Raw genomic sequence first — 22,646 nt, forward strand, 5'->3', positions numbered from 1 at the left:
AGTGACCTGCAGAGCCTCAACCTTATTAACCATCCTGGTGGTATTCCTGAGTGTGGCTCGGGGTTAAAATTTCAGTACCATTAGCGGTAACCCCGAGCCACACTTGGGATTGCTTGGCAGAATCCTGGTACAACATACTTACGTTGTCACCAGGATCCTGCGATGTCCCCCCCGCTTTGTCCTCCGCCAGATCATCTGCCTGATGTCCTGTGTTCTGGGCTTCTTTCCTTGCGAGCATAGCGAAGAATGGGGGCGGAGGCGGAGCCCGGCAGCAAATTCAAAAAGTACAAAAAATTACAAAATGTACAAAAAACACATAAAGTACACTGTAATCTTACAGATTACATTACTGTATCTAATTATTTCACATCCCTTTTGTCCCTAGTGCTTTGCCCAGTGCCCTGCATGCAGTTTTATATTATATATACTGTTCTTTCTGCCCGGAAACTTGAGATTGTCCATGGCAAACAAAAAGTGTCCCTTTACATCAAAAGCGGTTTTAGATCAGCTAGAAAACAGCGATAGTAAATTAGAACACTTGCAGAATTGAGCGATAGTGAATCGTGGGGAAATTCATTTTATTATTATTATTAATATATTATTATTTTTTATAATTATTTATTATATTATAATTTATAAATTTGTGTTTTAAACTTTATCATACCCGGGATGTCTACTAGACTCTTGTTTGGACAGATTTAAGTGAGTTATTCCTAAGAATTACAGGCCTACAATATAAAACGCCAAATTTCTATGCAAAACAATGTACCACTTTGAGATTTAAAAATCGGACATAATCATACCGCCAGGGAGGTTAAACATCTTTTGGATGACCAGGAATGTTGAGTGTGAGCCAGGTCTTCTCATCTACCTGACCTCACAAATGCACTCTTGACACAATGAGCACACATTTTCACAGACACACTGCAACATTTTGTGAACAGCCTTCCCAGAAGAGTGCAGTCTGTTTGGCCTTAATGTATGTGTGTTTTTATGGGGGTGGGGGATGAGAACATATTGGGATTTTCAAAAAGCTCATATACTATAGATGTGATGGTCAGGTGTCCACTAGTTTTTGGCCATATTCTGTATTTGCATTTCCAGTACGTATACATTAGAAAAAAGAAGGCTGTACTGTGGGTTAGAGTACTATAGATACATTGCTACTTTTTTTGGTCTGCTTTACTCTAAAAATATTATAGTGTCTTATTTCTCCTTGGGGCTTACTCGATAAAATTCCTGTTTACCATATCCTGCACTGACAAGGGCTAACAAGCTAGAACCAGCTAAAAAAGTCCTATAAATTCCTGTCTACTTTAGGATGCTATAAACTAGTTGTTCTAGGTGCATGATGGGCCAAAGGGACATAACAGAATGATTGAAATGTCTCCACTTGCCAGTTTAAGATGAGTAATAAACCCTTTTTTGAATTTGTGGTAATATAAAAATGCCTTCTGTTCTATGATGACAATGCTGTAACTCACAGCACTTTACTTGTTGGTTCCTTTTAGCTCCCTCGTTATAATTGAACCGATTATACTGTCTGGGTTGATATGTAAAGGCATCTATGATTTTCTTGGATAAAAAAAAAAAAAACAGGAGTTAGCAAATAATATTTTTGCTGCAATAATGACGATAGTTGGAAAGACTTTTCAGGATTACATTGGCTGTCAAAGTTCATCTGACCCTTGAGATCTTCAGAAATGTAATTATAGTATATAGTAAGAATTGGAATATATAAGGTTCCTAATTTCAAGTGAACACTTGATGAGAAAATCCTAATCATCTCCAAAGAGAAAACTGTACCTTTACAGGTCAATTATAAGTGCAACACATAAGTGCAAATTATGATCGTGGGAAAGTGACAATTTCATAAACCACCGACATTATTATTAAAAGAAATTGAGAAGTAAATGTCTCACAGATCAAGGTACATTATTATGTTTTTTCATGGGCAATAATTTGGCTACTTGAGAACATTTATCTTTAAACGTTGGATTATTAATGTCTTACATTTAAGATTCCAAAGACACCCTCGTGAGCCATGTACAGACAAAGAAAGCTAATAATCAGGTTGGAATTTTTTGTTGCTAACTTATTGCATCTCAGATCCCAATCTGTTACAGAGTAATTGCCATTTTCCACAATATGAGCAAAGGTTTGTGAACATCATGCCTAAATGAGATTGTTGGACATCTCATTCCAGAACCATAATAATTAAAATGGAGTTGCCACACTTTGAAGCTATAACAAACTCTGCTCTGTGGAGAAGGTTTTCCACAAGATTTTGGAGTGCGTTTATGGGAATTTGTGCCCATTTAGCTAAAAGAGCATTTGTGAGGTTAGATATTGATGTTGGATGAGGAAACCTAGATTCAGTTGTGTCTCCAATTTATTTCAGTCAACTCAGTAGGGTTGAGGTCAGGTCTCTATGTGAATAACTCAAATTTCTCCACACCAAACTCATCAAGCAAGTCTTTGGCTTTGTGTGCAGCAGTACAGTCAGGAAAGAACACTAAAGGGCCTTCCCCAAACTGTTGCCACATGGTTGGAATTGCACAGATGGCTACAATGTCTTTATATGCTGTAGCGTAAAAACACCCTTCACTGAAAACAGCTAAACAGTAATTTAGAGGGGTGTCCACATACTTTTAATCTTCAAGTGTAGTAAATATCACAGGGACCAGTGTACATTTGCTTCAGAAAATGCTACTTTAGAATCTATTCAGTTTTGGTCGTGTGACCAAAACCTTGAGAAATTTTATTATGTGATCTCAGATTGCCTTTTCCTCATCTTCAGAAAAGATCACATGGCTATTTGTCTAAGGCAGTGTTTCTCAACCTCCTAGTGCCCCCTTGACCCCTTGATAAAATTTCCCAAGTTGTGGGGACCCCTAACAGTAAAATTATTTTCGTAGCGTGGGTTGTCAGCACCCAAGACAAGACAAGTAATTTGCCCCTCTAACCCATGGACATTTAGCACTCCCTGAGTCCCTTCCACTCGTACTGTATTAAAACCCTTTATAGTACCTTTTTCTTTGTCCCCCCCCCCTTTTCCTCTCCCTTACATGAATTCTCTATTTTTATTCCTTCTCCTACTCCTTGGTGAGGGGTGGGGGGAATGGGATGAGTGGCAGTGCTGGGGGGAGTTCTGATCAGCCAACTTAGGTGCTCTTGAGCAAGGTCCTCTGAGAACTGTAGTGGGGACTTTTAATGGCAACTATAATCACAGGTAGTGTTACTCACTGTGTCTCCGACTTTGTGGTGTTTCGTAGCAGTGACACCTATGCCGAAATCAGGACATAGGGTCTCCTCCAGCCCCTCCCACTTCACATTCCTCACCAGTCAGCTGACCGCTAGTCTCTGCCCCCCAGCCATGCCATGAACTGAATGGGCGGCTGTAAAGAGGCTGAGTGGGCGGCCACAGGCTCCAGGAACAGCCCAACTGGGCAGTCACAGGCTCCATCCAGGGACATCCCTGCTGGGCGGCCGCAAAAAGGCTGGGAGAGCGGTGTGGGCTTCAGAAGCAGCGAAGGATTCAGTGACCCCTGGCAAATCATCATTTGACCCCCGAGGGGGTCCCGGCCCGCAGGTTTAGATCCACTGGTCTAAGGATTTGGCTGCATGACTGTCATGCTTACCCCTAGCACAGGTGGTAAGGCACTATAGCTAGCTTCTGTGTTCTTTTCCTATAACAGCCCCTTTCCCATAAGGCAGGCAGGCCTACCAGTACTCAGTCACCCTCAGGTCTTATACACAATGCTATAATGCCTGACTACCACGCTAGTCCAGGTACTAACTAAGCACAGCAAACAGGTACTGGCAGTTTGCAGACAGGCAGAGTGGTCAGTGGCAGTCTGGATTCATGGCAGGCTGAGTTCTGAGCATATTCAATATCGGATTCAAAATCAACAAGGTAATACAAACTAGCAGGCAAGGCAGACAAACAGGGAGCTTGGAGCACATCTTGCAAATACTATCACAAGGATGAGACTGCAGGCTTGGCTGGCTAAAATCGGGTTTGGTCTCCACCCAGAGACTGTAAATCACCCTGCAGGTGGAAAAACCAGCATGCTGGAATGAGAGCAGCAGTAGTCATGGAACAATGACAATGGCCAACATTAGAGACAACTTTTAACTTTGAGCTCGCCGTTGAGTATAGATCCACTTTTAGCATTGTAAAATTGTATTGCCTTCTTTCTAACATTGTGTTATGTAAATTATAACAACTATATATTTCACTTATTTATACATTTGCTTTTTAAAATGACAAAATTATTATTATTATTTTATATTTATTTATTTTGTAAAGAATATTTTGTATTTAGTAAAGTAGTTTTGAAGTAGATATATGAATGTAATAAAAGCTAAGAGAAATCTTTTTTTTTTTTCCTTATTTTCTTTTGGCTGTTGCAGTGTAACCAGAACATAGTTACCCTTCACAACACCCTATTGGTAGTGATGGCATGTAAGATTAGTTGTAAGATTAGTTGGCTGACATTGAGGGAAAGACATCTGATAACTGATAAAGTAAGCAAATACACTTCACAAAGTGACAGCGTATATTGTATACAGTCAGTAGGCTCAGCAAATAGGCCATGCTACACCATCCTCCCTTCCTCTTCTGCCCCTATAATGTTTCTTAAGGGAACCAAGAGGCACAATACACAGTGTTTTTGTTCCCATGTGTTCTTTTATTATTATTTTGTTTTTAATGATCAAAAGTGCCTCTTTAAATGTATTATTCACAAGATTACTGCATGGGATCATATAAAAAAATACATGTACCGCACACAAACTATTTATATTATCAATTTAAGGGATAGTTTATCCCTTAAATTGATAATATAAACATAGTTTATATAGTACATAGTTTATGTACACTGATTATTGCATGGGTTATCATTCCATAAAATACTGCTAACCTCATGGTGGGGCATACTGCTACCTAAACATTTTTTACCTAAATGCAGGAAATGCATTAAAGTAAAAAAATTTTGGGCTATAGGACCGCTGTAAATTATTTCTGTGTGTGAACCAAATGGTTTTAGAAGAGACGATCATGAAGTAGTACATTTCAGCGTAATTTTACCATTTTAGCTGAATTCATAGCAGTCAATAGGGAAGATCAAATGAAGATTTTTTTTTTTTTTATGGTTTTAAGTGTACAGTGGGCTTTAAATGGCTTTTAGGGGTAGAAAAACTGTTCTGGACCTGTTCTTTTGCCAAAAATGGCCCCTCGTACACTGAGAACATGCTAATAGGTATTGAGGAATAGAAGAAGGCTACTGCTTTTTGTTTATCAAGAAAGCCATGTGATCACTTGTGTTGTGCTTTTGTATATAATCGTGACAATCTAAATTCAATATGCCTTTGTGTCTCTTTAAAGGGCGAGATATTAGTTCAAAATTCAGAAAAATTATTGTGAGCAGAAGGTCTATGACTGTATAAATGTTATAGAGGGGAGGTATATACAATAATTAGCATCTGACCTTTTTTGTAATAAATTATTTAAAATCTCTGCTGCTGCAGGAAACCAGCACTGGGTACATTGTTTTGCTCTTTGGTGGTAAGAATGACCTGCGTTTTCAGGCACAGTTTGCAGTTCACCTGTCAATGACCCCAGGATATCCTCATGGGAAGTCATTTGTGGAACAGACCTCCAAGCATGTTAGATCAATTATTTATTCAGTATTTTGCTTTGTTTTGCTTACTTTGTTTGTCATATTAATCAGACTCAATTAGAATTTCTTCATGCCGTGCTGAAAAAAATTAGCTGTGCATTTTATTCTCAAGCTAATCATAAACATTTGATCAACGTACACTGCAAATTTCTGACTTTTGAGATCTAATGTTACAGGTAATAGTATTCTGTGAGTACATTGACTGCACAAGCCAAATTGGGACTTATTTCTGGAACTAAATAATTGTTGTTCTTTCTTCTCCTTTCTCCTTATTTGTTCTTTTTCCTTCTTTTTCCTTTTTCTTCCTTCTTCTTCTCCATCCTTCTTCTTTCTTTCTTCTTGCATATACTTTCTTCTTCTTCTTCTTTTTCTTCTTTTTCTTTTTCTTCTTCTACTTCTTCCCCTTCTTCTTCTTCCCTTTTCTTCTTCTTCCCTCTTCTTCTTCTTCCCTCTTCTTCTTCCCTCTTCTTCTTCTTCTTCCTTCCTCTTTCTTCTTCTTGCTTCTTCATTCTTTTTGCTTCTTCATCTTTCTTTTTTGTTTCTTCTTCCCCTTCTTCTTCCCCTTCTTCTTCTTCTTCACCTTCTTCTTCCCCTTCTTCTTCTTCTTCTTCTTCTTTTTCTTCCCTCTTCTTCTTCTTCTTCCCTCTTCTTCTTCTTCCCTCTTTCTTCCTCTTCTTGCTTCTTCATTCTTCTTGCTTCTTCATCCTTCTTTTTGTTTCTTCTTCCTTCTTGTTTCTTCTTCTTCCTTCCTCTTTCTTTTTCATTCTTCTTGCTTCTTCCTTCTTTTTTGTTTCTTCTTCCTTCTTGCTTCTCCTTCCTTCTTTTTGCTGCTTCTTCTTCCTTTCTCTCTCTTCTTCATTCTTCTTGCTTCTTCTTCCTTCTTCTTTCCACTTCGTCTCCTCCTCATAGCACAGACAAATGGATAAAGCACTTTACAAAGTGTACATTCACATCAGCTACTAGCTTCAAGGAGCTTACAATCTAATATTCCTACCTCACAGCCCTACAGATACTCACATGCATATGCATACTAGGGCCAATTTAGACAGGAGCCAATTTACCTACAGTGAGGGAAAAAAGCATTTGATCCCATGCTGATTTTGTATGTTTTCCTACTGGCAAAAAAATGATCAGTCTATAATTTTAATGGTAGGTTTATTTTAACAGTGAGAGACAGAATAACAACAAACATATCCAGAAAAATGCATTTCAAAAAAGTTATAAATTGATTAGCATTTTAATGAGTGAAATAAGTATTTGACCCCGTCGCAAAACATGACTTAGTACTTGGTGGCAAAACCCTTGTTGGCAATTACAGAGGTCAGACGTTTCTTGTAGTTGACCACCAGGTTTGCACACATCTCATAAGGGATTTTCTCCCACTCCTCTTTACAGATCTTCCCCAAGTCATTAAGGTTTCGAGGCTGACATTTGGTAACTCGAACCTTCAGCTCCCCCCACAAATTTTCTATGGGATTAAGGTCTGGGGACTGGCTAGGCCAATCCAGGATCTTAATGTGCTTCTTCTTGAGCCACTCCTTTGTTGCCTTGGCCGTGTGTTTTGGGTCATTGTCATGCTGGAATACCCATCCACAACCCATTTTCAAGGGGTAAGGAGGTTCTCACCCAATATTTAATGGCACATGGCCCTGTCCATAGTCCCTTTGATGCGGTGAAGTTGTCCTGTCCCCTAAAGCAACACCCCTAAAGCATAATGTTTTCACCTCCATGTTTGACGGTGGGGATGGTGTTCTTGCGGTCATAGGCAGCATTCCTCCTCCTCCAAACACGGCAAGTTGAGTTGATGCCAAAAATCTTAATGTTGGTCTCATCTGACCACAACACTTTCACCCAGTTCTCCTCTGAATCATTCAGATGTTCATTAGCAAACTTCAGACGGGCCTGTTCTTGTGCTTTCTTGAGCAGGGGGACCTTGCGGGTGCTGCAAGATTTCAGTCCTTCATGGCATAGTGTGTTACCAATTGTTTTCTGGGTGACTATGGTCCCAGCAGCCTTGAAATCATTGACTAGATTCTCCCCTGTAGTTCTGGGCTGATTCCTCACTGTTCTCCTGATCATTGAACAGTTATTTTGTGTTTCTTCCATTTGCGAATAATCACACCAGCTGTTGTCCCCCTCTCACTAAGCTGCTTGGTGATGGTCTTGTAGCCCATTCCAGCCTTGTGTAGGTCTACAATCTTGTCCCTAACATCCTTGGACAGCTCTTTGGTCTTGGCCATGTTGGAGAGATTGGAATCTGATTGCTTCTGTGGACAGGTGTCTTTTATACAGGTAACAAGCTGAGATTATGAGCACTCCCTTTAGGAGAGTGCTCCTAATCTCAGCACATTGCCTGTATAGAAGACACCTGGGACCCTGAAATCTTGCTACCTGATAGGGGATCAAATACTTATTTCATTAATTAAAATGCAAATCAATTTTTTAACTTTTTTGAAATGTTTTTTTCTGAATATTTTTGTTGTTATTCTGTCTCTCACTGTTAAAAAAAAATGAGCATTAAAATTATAGACTGATCATTTCTTTGTCAGTGGCCAAATGTACAAAATCAGCAGGGGATCAAATACTTTTTTCCCTCCTTTTGTTCTGTAGAGTTGAAGACATTTCATAGCTTATCCAAGCCAGTTTTTAAATCACCGTTTTAGCGTCTCTATCTTAGCAGTTTAACAGCCATTCACACATTCAGCCACCTGAATCAAATGATTGACACCCATGCAGACTTCCTTACACCAAAAATAGGATTATGTAACCAAAACAACAGGGTGGTTCCATAGCCTTCGCACCTCCTATCCTGTTCTTGGACAATCAACATCTGCCAGTTCCTGACACCTATTAGAATTGAAGAAGGGGCTTTGATAGGCTATGAAATGTTTTCAACTTTGCAGTACAGGTCCAGTTGAATGTGACTAATTACTATTACCTATACCTTGACCTAGATAAATGAAAACCTTAACAGACTTACTGTATTACCTAAGTTTAAAATTACATCAGAACTTTAGTTGGGTAGCTATATACTTTTCTTTGGGTAGTTTTTTAAAATTATTATTTAAAGTTCCTAATCTGAAATAGAAATTAAATTCTTTTGGTGGAATTCTGTTTTTAAGAACACTTAAGGCGTAGAGTACATGCAAAATTATTTTAAACACGTCTACACATTTTAGATTTTCAAGAGATGTTCTTGCCAAAATTCTATGATTGTTCTTCCCAAGTTCAGATTTGTGTTATTACTTGTCTTAGGTTAGTTAGTAGTAGTTAGTCACATTCAACTGGACTAATGAGTGTCAGGAACCTACTTTGACAAGAGTCAAAACATCTCCAACATTAGAGAACACATCTAGTTAAATGTGAATAAATACTACCAGATATACCATGATCTGGATAAATGAAAGCCTTCACAGACCCTTTGTTTGGAGCCAATTATCAGCTTCCAGTTCTCCCTCCATGTTTTATCCTAAATATATTTCCAGTGGGGACACAGCAATACAATCCTGACAGAAGTCCTAACCCCTCCCCACTTCATCTGAAGCTATAAAAAAAAAGTTATAGCTCAAGTACAACATTAAAAAAATTTTCAGCTTTGTGAGCCCTCAACTAATCTTCTCTTCACTGAAGTCCCCCCCCCTTCCTTTTTAGTTCTTCTTATATACTGTACCTTTAATCCAGTTGTCTTCTGGTTGGTCTGGGGATATCACAGATCAATTGTTTATCCCCTTTAGGTGGTGGTGGCAATCCTTACTCCTGCACTAGGCAGTGCTTTCAGGGAAGTAGCAAAGTGAGCCCAGGCTGGCTAGATGATGCAACCCCAGGGGGTGTATCCCTGACAGCGTGGGCTCACATGAAGTGAGTTAAATGATACAGGTGGTCATTCATCCCAAAAAAGGAGGACTTCCTTCAGGAGACTGCGCTGTTGAAGCTGTTTTTTCTTCTTCGAATGTCATTGTGCAATAGATTGTTTATTTATTTATCTACTTCAGTAATTTCCAGTTTAGAGGGGTATTGGCCAGTTGTGGTATATATAGTTCCATTGGTCCAGTCCATTGGTCCAAACTGGACCAATGGAACTATGTAAAAATAGACCTGTAATTCTGCTTTGAGACGTTTTTAAACAATGACTTTCACAACATCATGATTTTTAACATAAACTTACAATAATCAATCTTATTTCAGAAACCCGAAGCTGCTGGAGAGGCTTTAAACTTTGTGGCAACAAACGTTGCATCTCCAACAATAAAGTATGTGATGACAAAGACGACTGCGGAGACAACACAGATGAGTTAGACTGCAAAGGTAAGCTGTGACAATTTTTTTTCCCCGCTAATTTTACTGATTGCCCAGACAAATGACTGCAATCTACAGTGTAATTGTTTAGAAAATGAGAAGAAAGTGGAATTGTGGTGGGAGCAGAAGACCAGAGTTTGCAAGGTTCCATCTGGATTATATATATGTTGATTTTCTAAGACACACCGTTCTCAGGGAGTGCGCGGCATTCAAAACAGGATATTAACTTTGAATGTTTTGCTTTATCTTGTCCAAACCTCATCATTCAAAATATTAAAATAGCCTCCAGAGGTCAAGCACAATGTCAGATTTCCTATCAGCTGGAGGAGAAAAAAAATCTATATTGGATAGAGAATGATCAAATTGTGTTACTGAAGCCAGATGTGATCAAATTATTTTTATAATAAATACAGAGGCACCAACAAAGGCAGTTCAAGCTGTCAGTCTTGTATTGCTGCAAGCCTGATGTCAATTTTCTATGCAGAAATTGTTTTAGTTACAGCGGAACAGTCAGGCAGATGTCACATGACCATAAATTATGGGGAAGGGGGGCTGCAGTGCACTAAAAAAAATAAAAAAACTATACAATGTTTAAAGCCCAACTCTGGGCAAATAAAAAATACCCGTTGCAATAGGGTTGTACCCACACTGCAAGGATTAATTGCCCGTTTATGTCTAGGGAAGCAATAAAAGAAGATTTAATTACACAATCCTCCATTTCTCCCTGCAGCTAGACCTCTTGTAGTGTCTGCATCTCCATGCTTCACCGGTCTAGAGTCCTGGCATCATCAAGACCAGAGCATGGTCCATAGAACAGAAAAGAACAGAGGCCACCTCCATCTGTGTGTAAACTGTGCAAAAACAGCATAAAGGTATTAGTAAAGTAATGCACTCACATACAGTGAAGGAAGAATCAGCATGTCATCCATGGGGGGGGTTGTCATCAGTGGAAGAGATCAACAGGCAAGCAACTGGCATGTGCAGAATTCAGCCAGGAAGCTGCTGGGTGGATGTGAAGAGAAGCAATGTGGTTTGGGGAGCTGTAGCACAAACAGTCCGGCTTGTGCGGCGGCTTTCAGGTGTCCTCAGCCCATTCGGCAACACTTGACTCTGATCGGTGATGATGTCACTCAGTAAGGGGCGAGGTTATGCATTTCAGGGCTTTGATCCTTTGTCAAACCAAAGGGAACCATAGCTCTGCACTGGATGAGAGGATGCCAAAGGACAGTCAACCACTGGATCATGGGAGGGCGCCGCGCTGGTGAGCGAAGGATCAGGTATTAGTCTAAATGAGTAGTTAACCCTTGCCATGCGGATACAGCCCAACTCTCTACTTTTTTATTTGCAAAGAGTTGGGCTTTAAAGTAGATCTAAACCCAATCACTAAAAGCTCATATCAGTTTTAACATGTTAATGTCGTTTCAAAAGTAGTTCTGAGTCCTTTTAAATTTGCAGCTTTAAAATAATACTTGGTCATCCTGCCATGAAGGCCCTGGTTCAGACATGTCCTGTTATGGGGCAACTGTCTCCTATCTGTGCTTTAGTATTGTCTTCATGTTAAATGTATCCCTTTTTGCAACCGGAAGCACTAAAGACCTTGCTTCTACGCATAGATTCTAATTTTATAGGCACACGGTGTTGGTCATATTTGTAATTTACATATGGAGGCCCTCTTTCTGGTTTGTTAGTGCTTTATAGTAGTTGTTTCTCCTTTTCTCTCAATACAAGTTTACTAGGCGTGTCTGACTAAAATTAAAGCCTAATGCCCTGTACACACGATAGGATTTTCTGACAACAAAACTGTGGATTTATTTCCGACGGATGTTGGCTCAAACTTGTCTTGCATACACACGGTCACACAAATGTTGTCGGAAATTCCGAACGCCAAGAACGCGGTGACGTACAACACGTACGACGAGCTGAGAAAAATGAAGTTCAATAGCCAGTGCGGCTATTCTGCTTGATTCCGAGCATGCGTGGACTTTTTGTGCATCGGAATTGTGTACACACTCTCGTAATTTCCGACAACAAGTCTTGTTGTTGGAAAATTTGAGAACCTGCTCTCAAACATTTGTTGGCAGAAATTCCGACAACAAATGTTCTATGGAGCATACACATGGTTGGACTTTCCGACAACGAGCTCACATCCAACATTTGTTGTCGGAAAATCCTATTATGTGTATGGCCCATTAGACTTCTGGAGGATGCCGTCTCAGCTATGTTTGAGCAGGGATGCTAAGTGATTGTAGTAAACTACTGATCCTTCACCAGTATATGGAAAATCTACAAATCTGTGCAAAAATAGAAAATACAGTACTGCAAACATATAATCGGAAAGTTGCATAAAAAAATAAGGTAAACAACACATTGAACTATGTGCTTACTGAAAGTGCACTGTAGTTTCTGGAGAGAAGTTAAGTTTCTTCAGCAGTCTTTATTTCTGTAGCCAGCATACAGGGAGACAGGGGTTCTGATAAAGCAAATCTAGATCTCTTATAAGAGGGACAACATCCAATTAACAAATATCTTAGATCATAAAAATCAAAACATTTTGCAGTTTCCTAGCATTAAGAGGTACAGCTTTATAGGTCATATAGCCAATTGTATAAAAAGTCCTATCAATAAGTTCAAGCCTAAGTTTATCTAAAACAAAGAAAAATAAATCAGCAGAAGAAACATTACATACCTTCAGTGAGATGCAATGGTGGGCGTTGGTAATTTTTTCTTGGGGGGGGGGGCGGCAAACAGTACCACCCTCCCCCCACCCCCGGAGGTCGGTCCGTCAGTCAGTTGAGTGGGTCTGGTGCATTTATCCTATCTATGGTGGGCAGCGCTTCTCCCAGGCTTCACCAGCGGCTTCCCTTGCTCGGTGGCAGCGGCGACGACTTTCCATTCCCCTGCTCTCCGTGGGCATGGTGGTGGCTTCCGTTTCTTCCCTCCTCCTTGGCGGCCAATTGGTACTCTTCTCTTTTTGGCCAATTGGAAAATGGGTCTCAGACCTGCTTCTGAGTTTCCAGATTGAGGATGAGTGTTTCAATAGCGAATAATAATTTGCTGTTGTAACACCTGGGTGGGCTACTGGCGCAATGCTCTGTGCCACAAGCCCACCCTATTTTGAAGCCTATTAAAGCCTCTGGCTCTAATCAGGTGCTTCAAAAATAAACCCTGCCGCTGTAATTCACGTGTCGCATGATGTGATGCATGAATAGGGGGTGACGGTGTTCTGTCAAAATAGTGTCCGTGGCTAGAGCATGGGGGTGGCGCCATGTATAGAGGGGGTGGCACTCCAGCACCCCTAATGGATAGGCCGCCACAGGTGAGATGTGTCCCTTGTGCTACTGTGTCCTCCGCTTGCCAAAATCTTACTTCTCCGATGCCCCCTCTGCAATCTTCCGGTAGAGCGGGGGTTAATAGAACTGTGGGGCTGTCACAGGCTCTCATCAAAAGTCCCTGACTATGCCTGCCCTTTCCACTATGAATGGAGAACGGGTAAACGATTGATAGGTCCTCTCCCTAGTGCAGTGATGTCCAAACTATGGCCCTCCAGTTGTTAAGGAACTACAACTCCCATCATGCCTAGTCATGTCTGTGAATGTCAGAGTTTTACAATGCCTCATGGGAAGTGTAGTTCCGCAACAGCTGGAGGGCCGTAGTTTGGACACCCCTGCCCTAGTGCCACAGGAGGAAGTGTTGCCCCGTTTCATCAAGCCACACATGTGCAGTGTGTACTCTATCTGGTCACAGCCACTGGGCTCATCATAGGTGCAGGTGAGAGTGCTCATGTGTAGCCCAAAGGAACAAAATTGCGCTCCTTCTCGTGACACTAAGGGGTGCTGGTACCAACAACTGCTCTGTCCCTACAATAACTCAGGATGGAACCATCGCAGGCTGTAGAATATTTTAAACAGGAATTTCACCATCCCCTGTTTTTTTTTTTTCTCTTCTCCCCCACGGCTTAGATACTCACCCACAGAGGATCCAGAGTTGTCCTGCTGATATCTTCCCTGCAGCCGATGCTGGGTCCCACGGCGCCACATTCTTTTGTGACACCACCGGGAGGCTGTGCCAGCTCTTCGGGGTTCTGGCACAGACTACCAAAGATCCGCCACTTGGCCCCCCCTCCTCCATTAGTAAATGGAGCGAAGCATGGGGCTCCCGGTGCCTTGTGGGATATGAACATCACATATCCCAGGAGTAGCTGGGGGCACTGACATAATTTTCCTAGAATGACGAAGGATGAGGGGTGGGCCAAAACGTAATAAAAAAAAAAACTGTGAAAAAAAAAAAGAACCTGGTATATGTGTAGCGGAGTGTGGGTGGAATGCAGAAGAGCCAAGTCAAATAAATGGGTGAAGATCTGCTTTGAAAAAATTTTTTTTCAATGCGATTTTGGCCTACATTTGGACTTCAAGGCTTCATGTACACACAGCCTGCTTTGACCGTCGGCTGTGGGAAAATGCAAAACGCTGCAAAATCCCAGCAAGATCACATCGTGATTTTGCAGTGATTTTGCGGCGGTTTGCATTTTTTTCAGCAGCCAAAATGTTCCTAAAACTCTGCTAAAAGCCTATGTGTACATTGACACATACTGTAGACTTTTATGGAGTTGAGTTTGGGAGCTTTGGCAAAAAAATCACCAAAAGCTCCTAAACTCAAGTTTATGAGCTGCAGTGTACATGAAGCCTAAGGATGAATAGCTCCACAGTGTCTGAAGCTACAGTGGTCAGTGAGAACTTGTTTTAAAGCTTATTTGCTGTATGTAAATACACAAATGTCCTTGTCTGGAAGGGTTTAGCACACTATGCTGCTATTCCCATATGGGACAAGATAGTGTGCTTTTTGGCAAAGGTGCCATTACCCTTTTAACAAGCATGTTCAGTAATAATGAGTAAAACTACCTTGAACTACTTATATTATTGGCTTAATGGATCTTAAAAAATATATATATATAATTAAAATTGTCATCTGCATTAGCATAGAAATGAATTATGTTCTGGCCCTATTATATATTACAATGTTACAGACATTGGGTTGATTTACTATAGGAAAATAGACTAATCACTGTGCAAGGGAATTTTCCCCAGGGTTTAGTGAATAAGAAAAAACTTGGCTGATTTCCGTCATCCAGTCATGTGCAAGCAAAACTACTATTTATTTTTATTTTCCTTACATATAATCGGGTATTCTTTGCAAAGTGAAATTTCACCTCATTTACTAAGCTCTGGGGAGTATTTGCTAGCAAAGTGCAACTTCCTTTGCAAAGTGAACTGCCTATTTGCCTTTAGTAAATCACCCTGTACATGCATGTACTTCTGTAAATGTTGATGCTCTTTTGTCCTGGACTTTACCAGCACAAGCATGTATGACATATTTCCTGGTTTAGAAGCTTCTGCACTCAGGAAATACATTATACATTCATATGTGGTTAAGCCACAGGAGCCATGCACAGCCAACCATAGCAGTGCATTGGATGTGTATGCTTGTAGTCATGCTCTTTTTCATCAGTGTTTACCGTCGAATGTGTGTATTCTCGAACGTAGAAGTTTCTCATATGGGAAATATGCCATACACGCATGGGCGGGTAAAAGCCAGTACAAAAGGACTTTGGCGTTTACACGAGTACAAGCACAAGCATGTACAGCCATGGTAGGATGAGAGCAGGTAAAAAGCCTATTGGTAAACTGAATGGCAGAGGTGCCCTCTGTGCTGTGTATAAGGATGGGTTGGAAACATTGAATTTGACAAACATCAGATAGCTTTTTTTCACCCAAAGTTGTGTTTTATTTCACGGACACACTCAGGTAGAGGAGTAAATCATGAAATGTCAAACTTCTGTGTATCACTGTAAACTGAGAAAGTGGCGAGTTATAGCCACGAAATGCGTCTTTGGGTGAAAAAAAAGCTGTTTCATGTTTGCCAGACTTGGTGACTCTGAGCCATCCTTAAACAGACCATACTGCCTCCAGCATTTGGTTCACTGATGATCTTTTAACAGTACAATAGCCACCTGTGAATCCATAGAGAATCCAGGATTGGGATGCACATGACACCCAGAGTAACCGATTTTCCCCTGTGGTCATGGAAGGTTGCATGGTTCTACGCTCCTGGGTTATCCCAACCTCACCTGATATAAGTCACTTTTTCTTTTCTTTTTTTGTTTTTGTTTCTCTCTAATCATTAAAAATAATTTAGGAAATAACTACATTTCAGATACATGCTACACTCTGCCACCTCCCTCTCCTTTTCTTTCCGGTGGATACCTTAGGCCTTTTTTGGGTTTCCAATCTGGTTTTTCAGTCTGACCCCTCGGACTTTTGAGGACCACTACCACCTGAATCCCAGAGGTACAGCCACGCAGTTCTATGGCTGGCTGAATGCTCTACTTGCAGCTTCTCAGGCATGGGAAAATGCCAGTATTTTTCAATAGAGGGCATTTGTGCCTGAAAACATCCATGTGCAGTTCTAAATAATTACTTTCAATGTTCAGCAGCATAATTTAAAGACCTATATAGGTCACATTTCTGACCAGGTTACATCCATGTTTAGAGTGTAACATGAAATATGGTCACAATCTCCAACCTCACTCTCTCAAACTGCTCACACAATACCGGAATTGTGGGGTGCTTCTCCCTATAGCAATCTGTTGATTTTTGGATTTATCAGGGCTGTACATGGCTCTGCTCGCACAGGTTAAAAGGCTGACTTCTGACAGAACAAGGCACAGTTCAGTTACAAGAGCTGCCTGTTTTGAAGAACCCATCAGGGGGGTGCCCTGTTCAGATGGGCAGATGTTTTGTATATTTTATGCCATGGACTTGCTGTACAAAGCCCTCCTGCATTGGAACTGTGTTTCGTTTCTTTGCTGCCTTGTTGAATAAAAGTGTAGGAAAAACCTGCTTAGACCAGTGTTTCTCAACTCCAGTCCTCAGGCCCACCAACAGGTCATGTTTTCAGGATTTCCCTTAGATGAAATGGCTGTGGTAGTTACTAGGGCAGTGAAACTGATCAAATCACCTGTGTAAAATAATGGAGAGCCTGAAAACATGACCTGTTGGGACGCCTTGAGGACTGGAGTTGAAAAACACTGTCTTAGACTATTCCTGGGTGTCCCTGTCTCATGCATGGTTACCAATCACAAAAAAGCCTATATATGCAAAACAGGAATTGTAAATGAGCATAATTACCAGGGTGTGTATAGACAACCATAGCTATATACAAAAAACAAAGTGAAAGGATTGCGATCTGACTCCTTGTGGGTACATATCAGAAAACACAAATATAAAATTCAGAAAATTTCTTCCTCAGAGACATAAATGGAAAATAAAAACCAACATGTCAAAGCAAGATAAAGACAAGCATATCAAAAAAGTATCAGAAGGGGATATCAAAAAAGAAATATCCCGTTTTGATACTTTTTGATATGTTTGATATGTTTGTTTTTATCTTTTTTCCTATGTTGGTTTTTATTCCTTTTCCATTTAAGTCTCTGAGGAAGGAGTTTTTTAAATATTATATTTGTGTTTGCTGCTATGTATCCACGAGGAGTCAGATCGCTCTTCTCCAGCTTTGTTTTCTGTATGTAGATTCTGGTTATTTACATAGACTTATTCTGCTATTCATGCTTATTTCTAGGTCCTGCATTAGCATTGGTAGACTTTATTGTTGTAAATGTGATTCTTGCTTGAAGGGTTAACTTCAGCTGCATATTTTTGGAAACAAGTCTGTGAAGCTTTGCAACTTTCTTTGCAAATATCTTTAGTAAAACTAAAGATATTTTTGTATTTTTTATGAGAGAGTAAGGGAGGGCTATAACCCCTGTTGGTTACTTTTTCTGTGCTCCATTTGTGGCATTTCCCCATTTACTTCCTGGTCCAACGTCAAAACAGGAAGTGAGGGGAAATCCCTCCAAACTGAGGGAATTACTAGCTGTCACCAGAACTATTGTCCCCATTAATTGGGACAGCTTTGCTCTGGCACACAGCCTTGGTGGGGTTCACCATCATCAGCTATGTTAATATATTTATATCAGCCTAAGATGCCTATGTTGATATACACTATATTGTCAAAAGCATTGAGACACCTGCCTTTACACGCACATGAACTTTAATGGTATCCCAGTCTTAGTCCGTAGGGTTCAATATTGAGTTGTCCCACCCTTTGCAGCTATAACAACTTCAGCTCTTCTGGGAAGGCTGTCCACAAGTTTTAGGAGTGTGTCTATGGAAATGTTTGACCATTCTTCCAGAAGCGTATTTGTGAGGTCAGGCACTGATGTTAGACGAGAAGGCCTGGCTCTCAGTCTCCACTAAAGTTCATGTGCGTTTAAAGGCAGGCATCCCAATACGTTGACAATATAGTATATGGATTTGTGCTCAGCACTCACAAATACGGAACATAAAAAATTTAATAAAACAAAAAAAGTATGCATGTCTCTTTAAATGCAATCCCAAAGTGAAACAAAACCAAAAAACATGAGATAGCTCGGTCGCTACACCCCTCACCTGCCCGAGTGCTTAGCAGGTAAAAGCAGTCAGCGGCATCCAACTCATCGGACCTCGACAGCCTGAGCAGGGACCCTTATGTCCCTTATGACCCTTATCCATATATTCATCATGGATCACTTCTTGATGTTTGCTCTCAAACAGGAAGATCATATTACATGTGTTCCAAATCCAGAATATGATTTCCTTCCATTCATTTTCAGTAAAATCATTCTCATTCCCATGATTCACAGCCTACATCAAGAGTTGATTATAGACCTGACATCGATGGGTCAGTAATTTCACCAGCCAGTATTCTCTGACCAAATTAGTCCAAGCTGAAGTTCAACTTAGATTTAAAAGAGAAAGGACAAATTGTTTATACTGACAGTGAAAAAAAAACACCACAAAATACAGCATACCTTACTTCATTCCGTCCTTGTGTTAATGCTTGTTACATGTAGCATTCTGACATTTATCTAGCTGGGTAATTATAAGGTTTAAATTCTGCTTGAGCCTTAGCTGCATGAGATGCAGCCTTTCCCGCTATAATAATCATACTACTGGACAATTTCCTCCGCAATCTGGATTTGACTTCTGTGTGTGAACTGTAGAAGTATATAATTTTTGTGTAATCATTGCTTTATGAGTATTGCACACATTTAATGTTCTCAAAATCTGTAATGTATTACTAATAATTATGTACCTATATTTGGCCCAATGATAAACTCAAATTTAAACTGTAGACTTATCTTATCTTGCAAGGTGATTCCTGCTCATTAAAGTGGGGGCTTCCAGATACCTATTTAAATCTTTATTTTATCTTCTTGGCTTTTTAGGTTTTCCCAAAGCCCAGGGACTCTGTTAGGCAAATTTTGATTATACAGAAGTTTCCATGGCTGATACCTGGTCTGCTGACCCTTTACCCTGCATGTACCTATTGTCCAAGATATGTGGCTCAAGCTGGCCATATACCAGTATAATTTTATTTGAATGCTCATACAGACATTTTGAAAAATCTTTTATTAGAGCATTCATTTTCAAATTCAAATTTTGCTCAAGCAGAGGTGCTTCTCTCAAGTGAAACACTCCACACCAGAGGTCTCTGGGACCCCCCCCCCCCCCTTACATACCTTCCACACCCCACTATCCTGCTGCACATTCTATCTGTGCAATTTCAGGAACTTTCTTCCATACTCCCCTCCACCATCCCCAGCATAGCCCTCTACACTGATCGCCATCCTAAAATTATACCTTGTACTTTGTTTACCTTTTTCCATTGGTTTCTTGTCATATTGTATGCTAGAGAATGGTATATTCAGCTTATTTTATTTGGTTTTCTAGCAACTGGTCATTTGCTACTCTCACATGGCTACATACCATTGGCCTATGCAACCACCGTGCATGGGACCTTGCAATTGCTGATTTGACTTTGCTTTCCTAAATGTTGAAAAAAAAATAAAAATAAAAGAAAGAAAATATGATAAAAAAAATTACTCAGACTTGCTACTTGAATTAAATCCCAGACATATTAAAAGGGTTTCATTACAATATGTATGATTTTTCCCCAAAGAAAAATTACACTCACAGATAGAATTTCTCTATTCAAGAAAAAATGTTCCACCCTGCTTCTTTGAACTTTCTTGTCATACATTTGAAAACAATCTTTAATTTGACCCCCTCTAACCACTGGAAAATTTTAGAACCAATGAAACCAACCAACTAACCAAGGAAATTTTTAAAACAAAATTCTACTGGTGTATGGTTAGCTTTACTGATCAATGAGAAAGGTTGGGGAGGGGGTAGAGGTCAGATTAACTACCAAAGCTGTAGTCAGTATTTGTTTATGCTGCTCTTAGGGCCATCTGGCATTTTTTTTTTCTACCTCTAAACACCCCTGCACGTTAGGCTATGTATCCCTGAACACTTATGCCGCTTACACACTACCGGACTTTCCGGCAGAAAAGGTCCGATGGAATCATTCCGTCGGACATTCTGATCATGTGTGGGCTTCATCAGACTTTTTCTTTCTAAAATTCTGACGGACCTAGAAATAGAACATGTTTTAAATCTTTCCGACGGATTCAATACCTATTGGGAAAACCGTTCGTCTGTATGCTAGTCCGATGGACAAAAAACGACACAAGGGCAGCTATTGGCTATTGGCTATTGAACTTCCTTTTTCTAGTCCCGTCGTACATCATCGCTTTCTAAACAAACGGACTTTGGTGTGATCGTGTGTAGGCAAGTCTGTTTCAGCGGAACTCCGTCGGAAAGACCGTCAGAGTCTACTCTGACGGAAAGTCCGGTCGTTTATACGCGGCATTAGGTGTTTAGAGGAGTTTAGAGGCAGAAAAAGAAACAAACACTGCCGACACTTTCAAGAGCAGTGGTGTTTGGCAAAAAAAAAAACAAACGCTTGAGACACCTAAGTGCGTGCAAGTGTGTCTAAGTGTGCATTAACGCTAGGTATGTCTAGCGCTTGAGCACTAATTTATTTCAATGGCCAGAATAATTTATTAATAATATTATTCTGTCCACGTTTATAAGCATCATAAACATCCATAACTTTTTCTGCCAGAATGTTGCTTCCAGGAGGAAAGGCGTCTAGGAGAGATGGCCAAAGCGTCCAGTGTGCGTGAGGCCTTAAGATATATGAAAAATAGAAAATATGAAGAAGTCTGGAGAAGTCTGGAGAAGTCTGCTCTATCAACCTTGGGCCATCACACAAGCCAAAGGGAGCTCATAAGTTAACTTATCAAAATAGAAATCTAAGCAAACTAACAAAATATACACTATAGATTTTAACTACTTTACAAAACAAACGTTTCTGCTCCTTCAGTCCAGTGACTCATACACTTCTCACTACAGCTGAACATTACATCCTGGCCTAGGACCTGCCCCAGAATATGATTTAAGAGGGAGGAATTACCAGTATGTAACCAACTTTTGTCTGGGATGGGAGACACCACCTCAATGATCATTGGTTCTGTCCAGTTGCAAAATGCCTAATCCTTCAACTCACAGGCATGGTCAATAGGAGGAGCTCCTTCCTCCAGGACAGTCTCTGCAGTCTGGCTCTCTCTACGCAGACCATGCACTTACCAGTTTGACTAATGTTTAGCTTTAAGCCAAACCAAACAATTCTAAAGGAATAGCAACCTGGCAAGGGTTCTAACACTTCTTTACTCTATCCAAAAGGTCGTAGATACACTTTCAATCCATGTGCACTTGTATTTATATGTTGTTCCATTTTCCTTTTAAACGTTTGTCCAGTTTCTACGTGTGCGTCCACGGAGTTTCGCTGTACAGATGGGAGCTGCATCACAAAGTCCGCCCAGTGTAACCAGATGATTGACTGCTCAGATGCTTCTGATGAAAAGAACTGCAGTAAGAGACTCAGTTGAAAATGTTCATACTTGGGTTGTGCCTGCATGGATAGTTGGTAAACTGTTGTACATTGTTACTCAGATGATGTGGGTCTTCAGACATACAATTATCGACCTGCCTTATACTTCTGGTAGGATTCCTTGTCTGCCTTTTTTTGTGTCCACAAAATTGTCATTCTTCTATAGCTTCAGTGATGCCGAAACTGGAACCTTGATCCTTGAGCTGCAGAAATATGCATTCAGATAGCATGTTCTTCAACCAGGGAGGTCTGGAACTCTTTGGCCTTGAAGGAAAGGGCAAACACAAGCCACTAGCCTTTTCAAGAGAGGGACAGATTTCTGTGGTTTAAAGAAAATGTACTATGCTAGCTAGATGTTTTATAGTACAAGGTTTATTGTGGCACACCTTTCCACATCTAGTATCAGCCTCCTTTGTGGCTCTTAGCATTTGGTCATGTGACATTTCACAATTTCAGTGGAAATTGGTGCTGGAAGACTTCCCAGTGCCAGAGGCTGTAGTTGCAGGTCTAAATGGGGAGCCAGTAGGTATAGCGTGTACCTAGCCTGTGTCACTGACTTAATTTCCCCATTCGATCAATATCTGAATGGTGAATTATCTCCACTCAGAGCCACCATCATGACATATCTTATGAGTACTGATGGGGGGCATTTGCCCAGTCTTCCACTCTTTTTGACATAATGTTTTTTTCCTATTGCCAGCATTTTAGTTGCAGGAGAGTTTGCTTTAGTTGCTCCAACTTCCTTCTGTAATATTTCAGAAATCATGTAATTAGTGA

The 22,646-nt window shown here is 40.4% G+C and overlaps 1 protein-coding gene across 6 annotated transcripts in view; it reads left to right on the forward strand.

Annotated features, from left to right (window-relative positions):
• Nucleotides 1-22,646, forward strand: part of LRP1B (LDL receptor related protein 1B) — a 2,172,167-nt gene that overhangs the window by 1,765,916 nt on the left and 383,605 nt on the right. For 5 of the 6 annotated variants that reach the window (XM_073634235.1, XM_073634238.1, XM_073634239.1 and 2 more), the window contains exons 47-48: nt 9,870-9,989; nt 21,737-21,850. In XM_073634235.1, the coding sequence (XP_073490336.1) occupies nt 9,870-9,989; nt 21,737-21,850 (234 nt within the window). The remainder of the gene's footprint in view (nt 1-9,869; nt 9,990-21,736; nt 21,851-22,646) is intronic. The other variant, XM_073634240.1, reaches the window with a different exon arrangement.

The sequence above is a fragment of the Aquarana catesbeiana genome, linkage group LG06, assembly GCF_042186555.1.
Source record: "Aquarana catesbeiana isolate 2022-GZ linkage group LG06, ASM4218655v1, whole genome shotgun sequence".
NCBI classification, from domain to species: domain Eukaryota; kingdom Metazoa; phylum Chordata; class Amphibia; order Anura; family Ranidae; genus Aquarana; species Aquarana catesbeiana.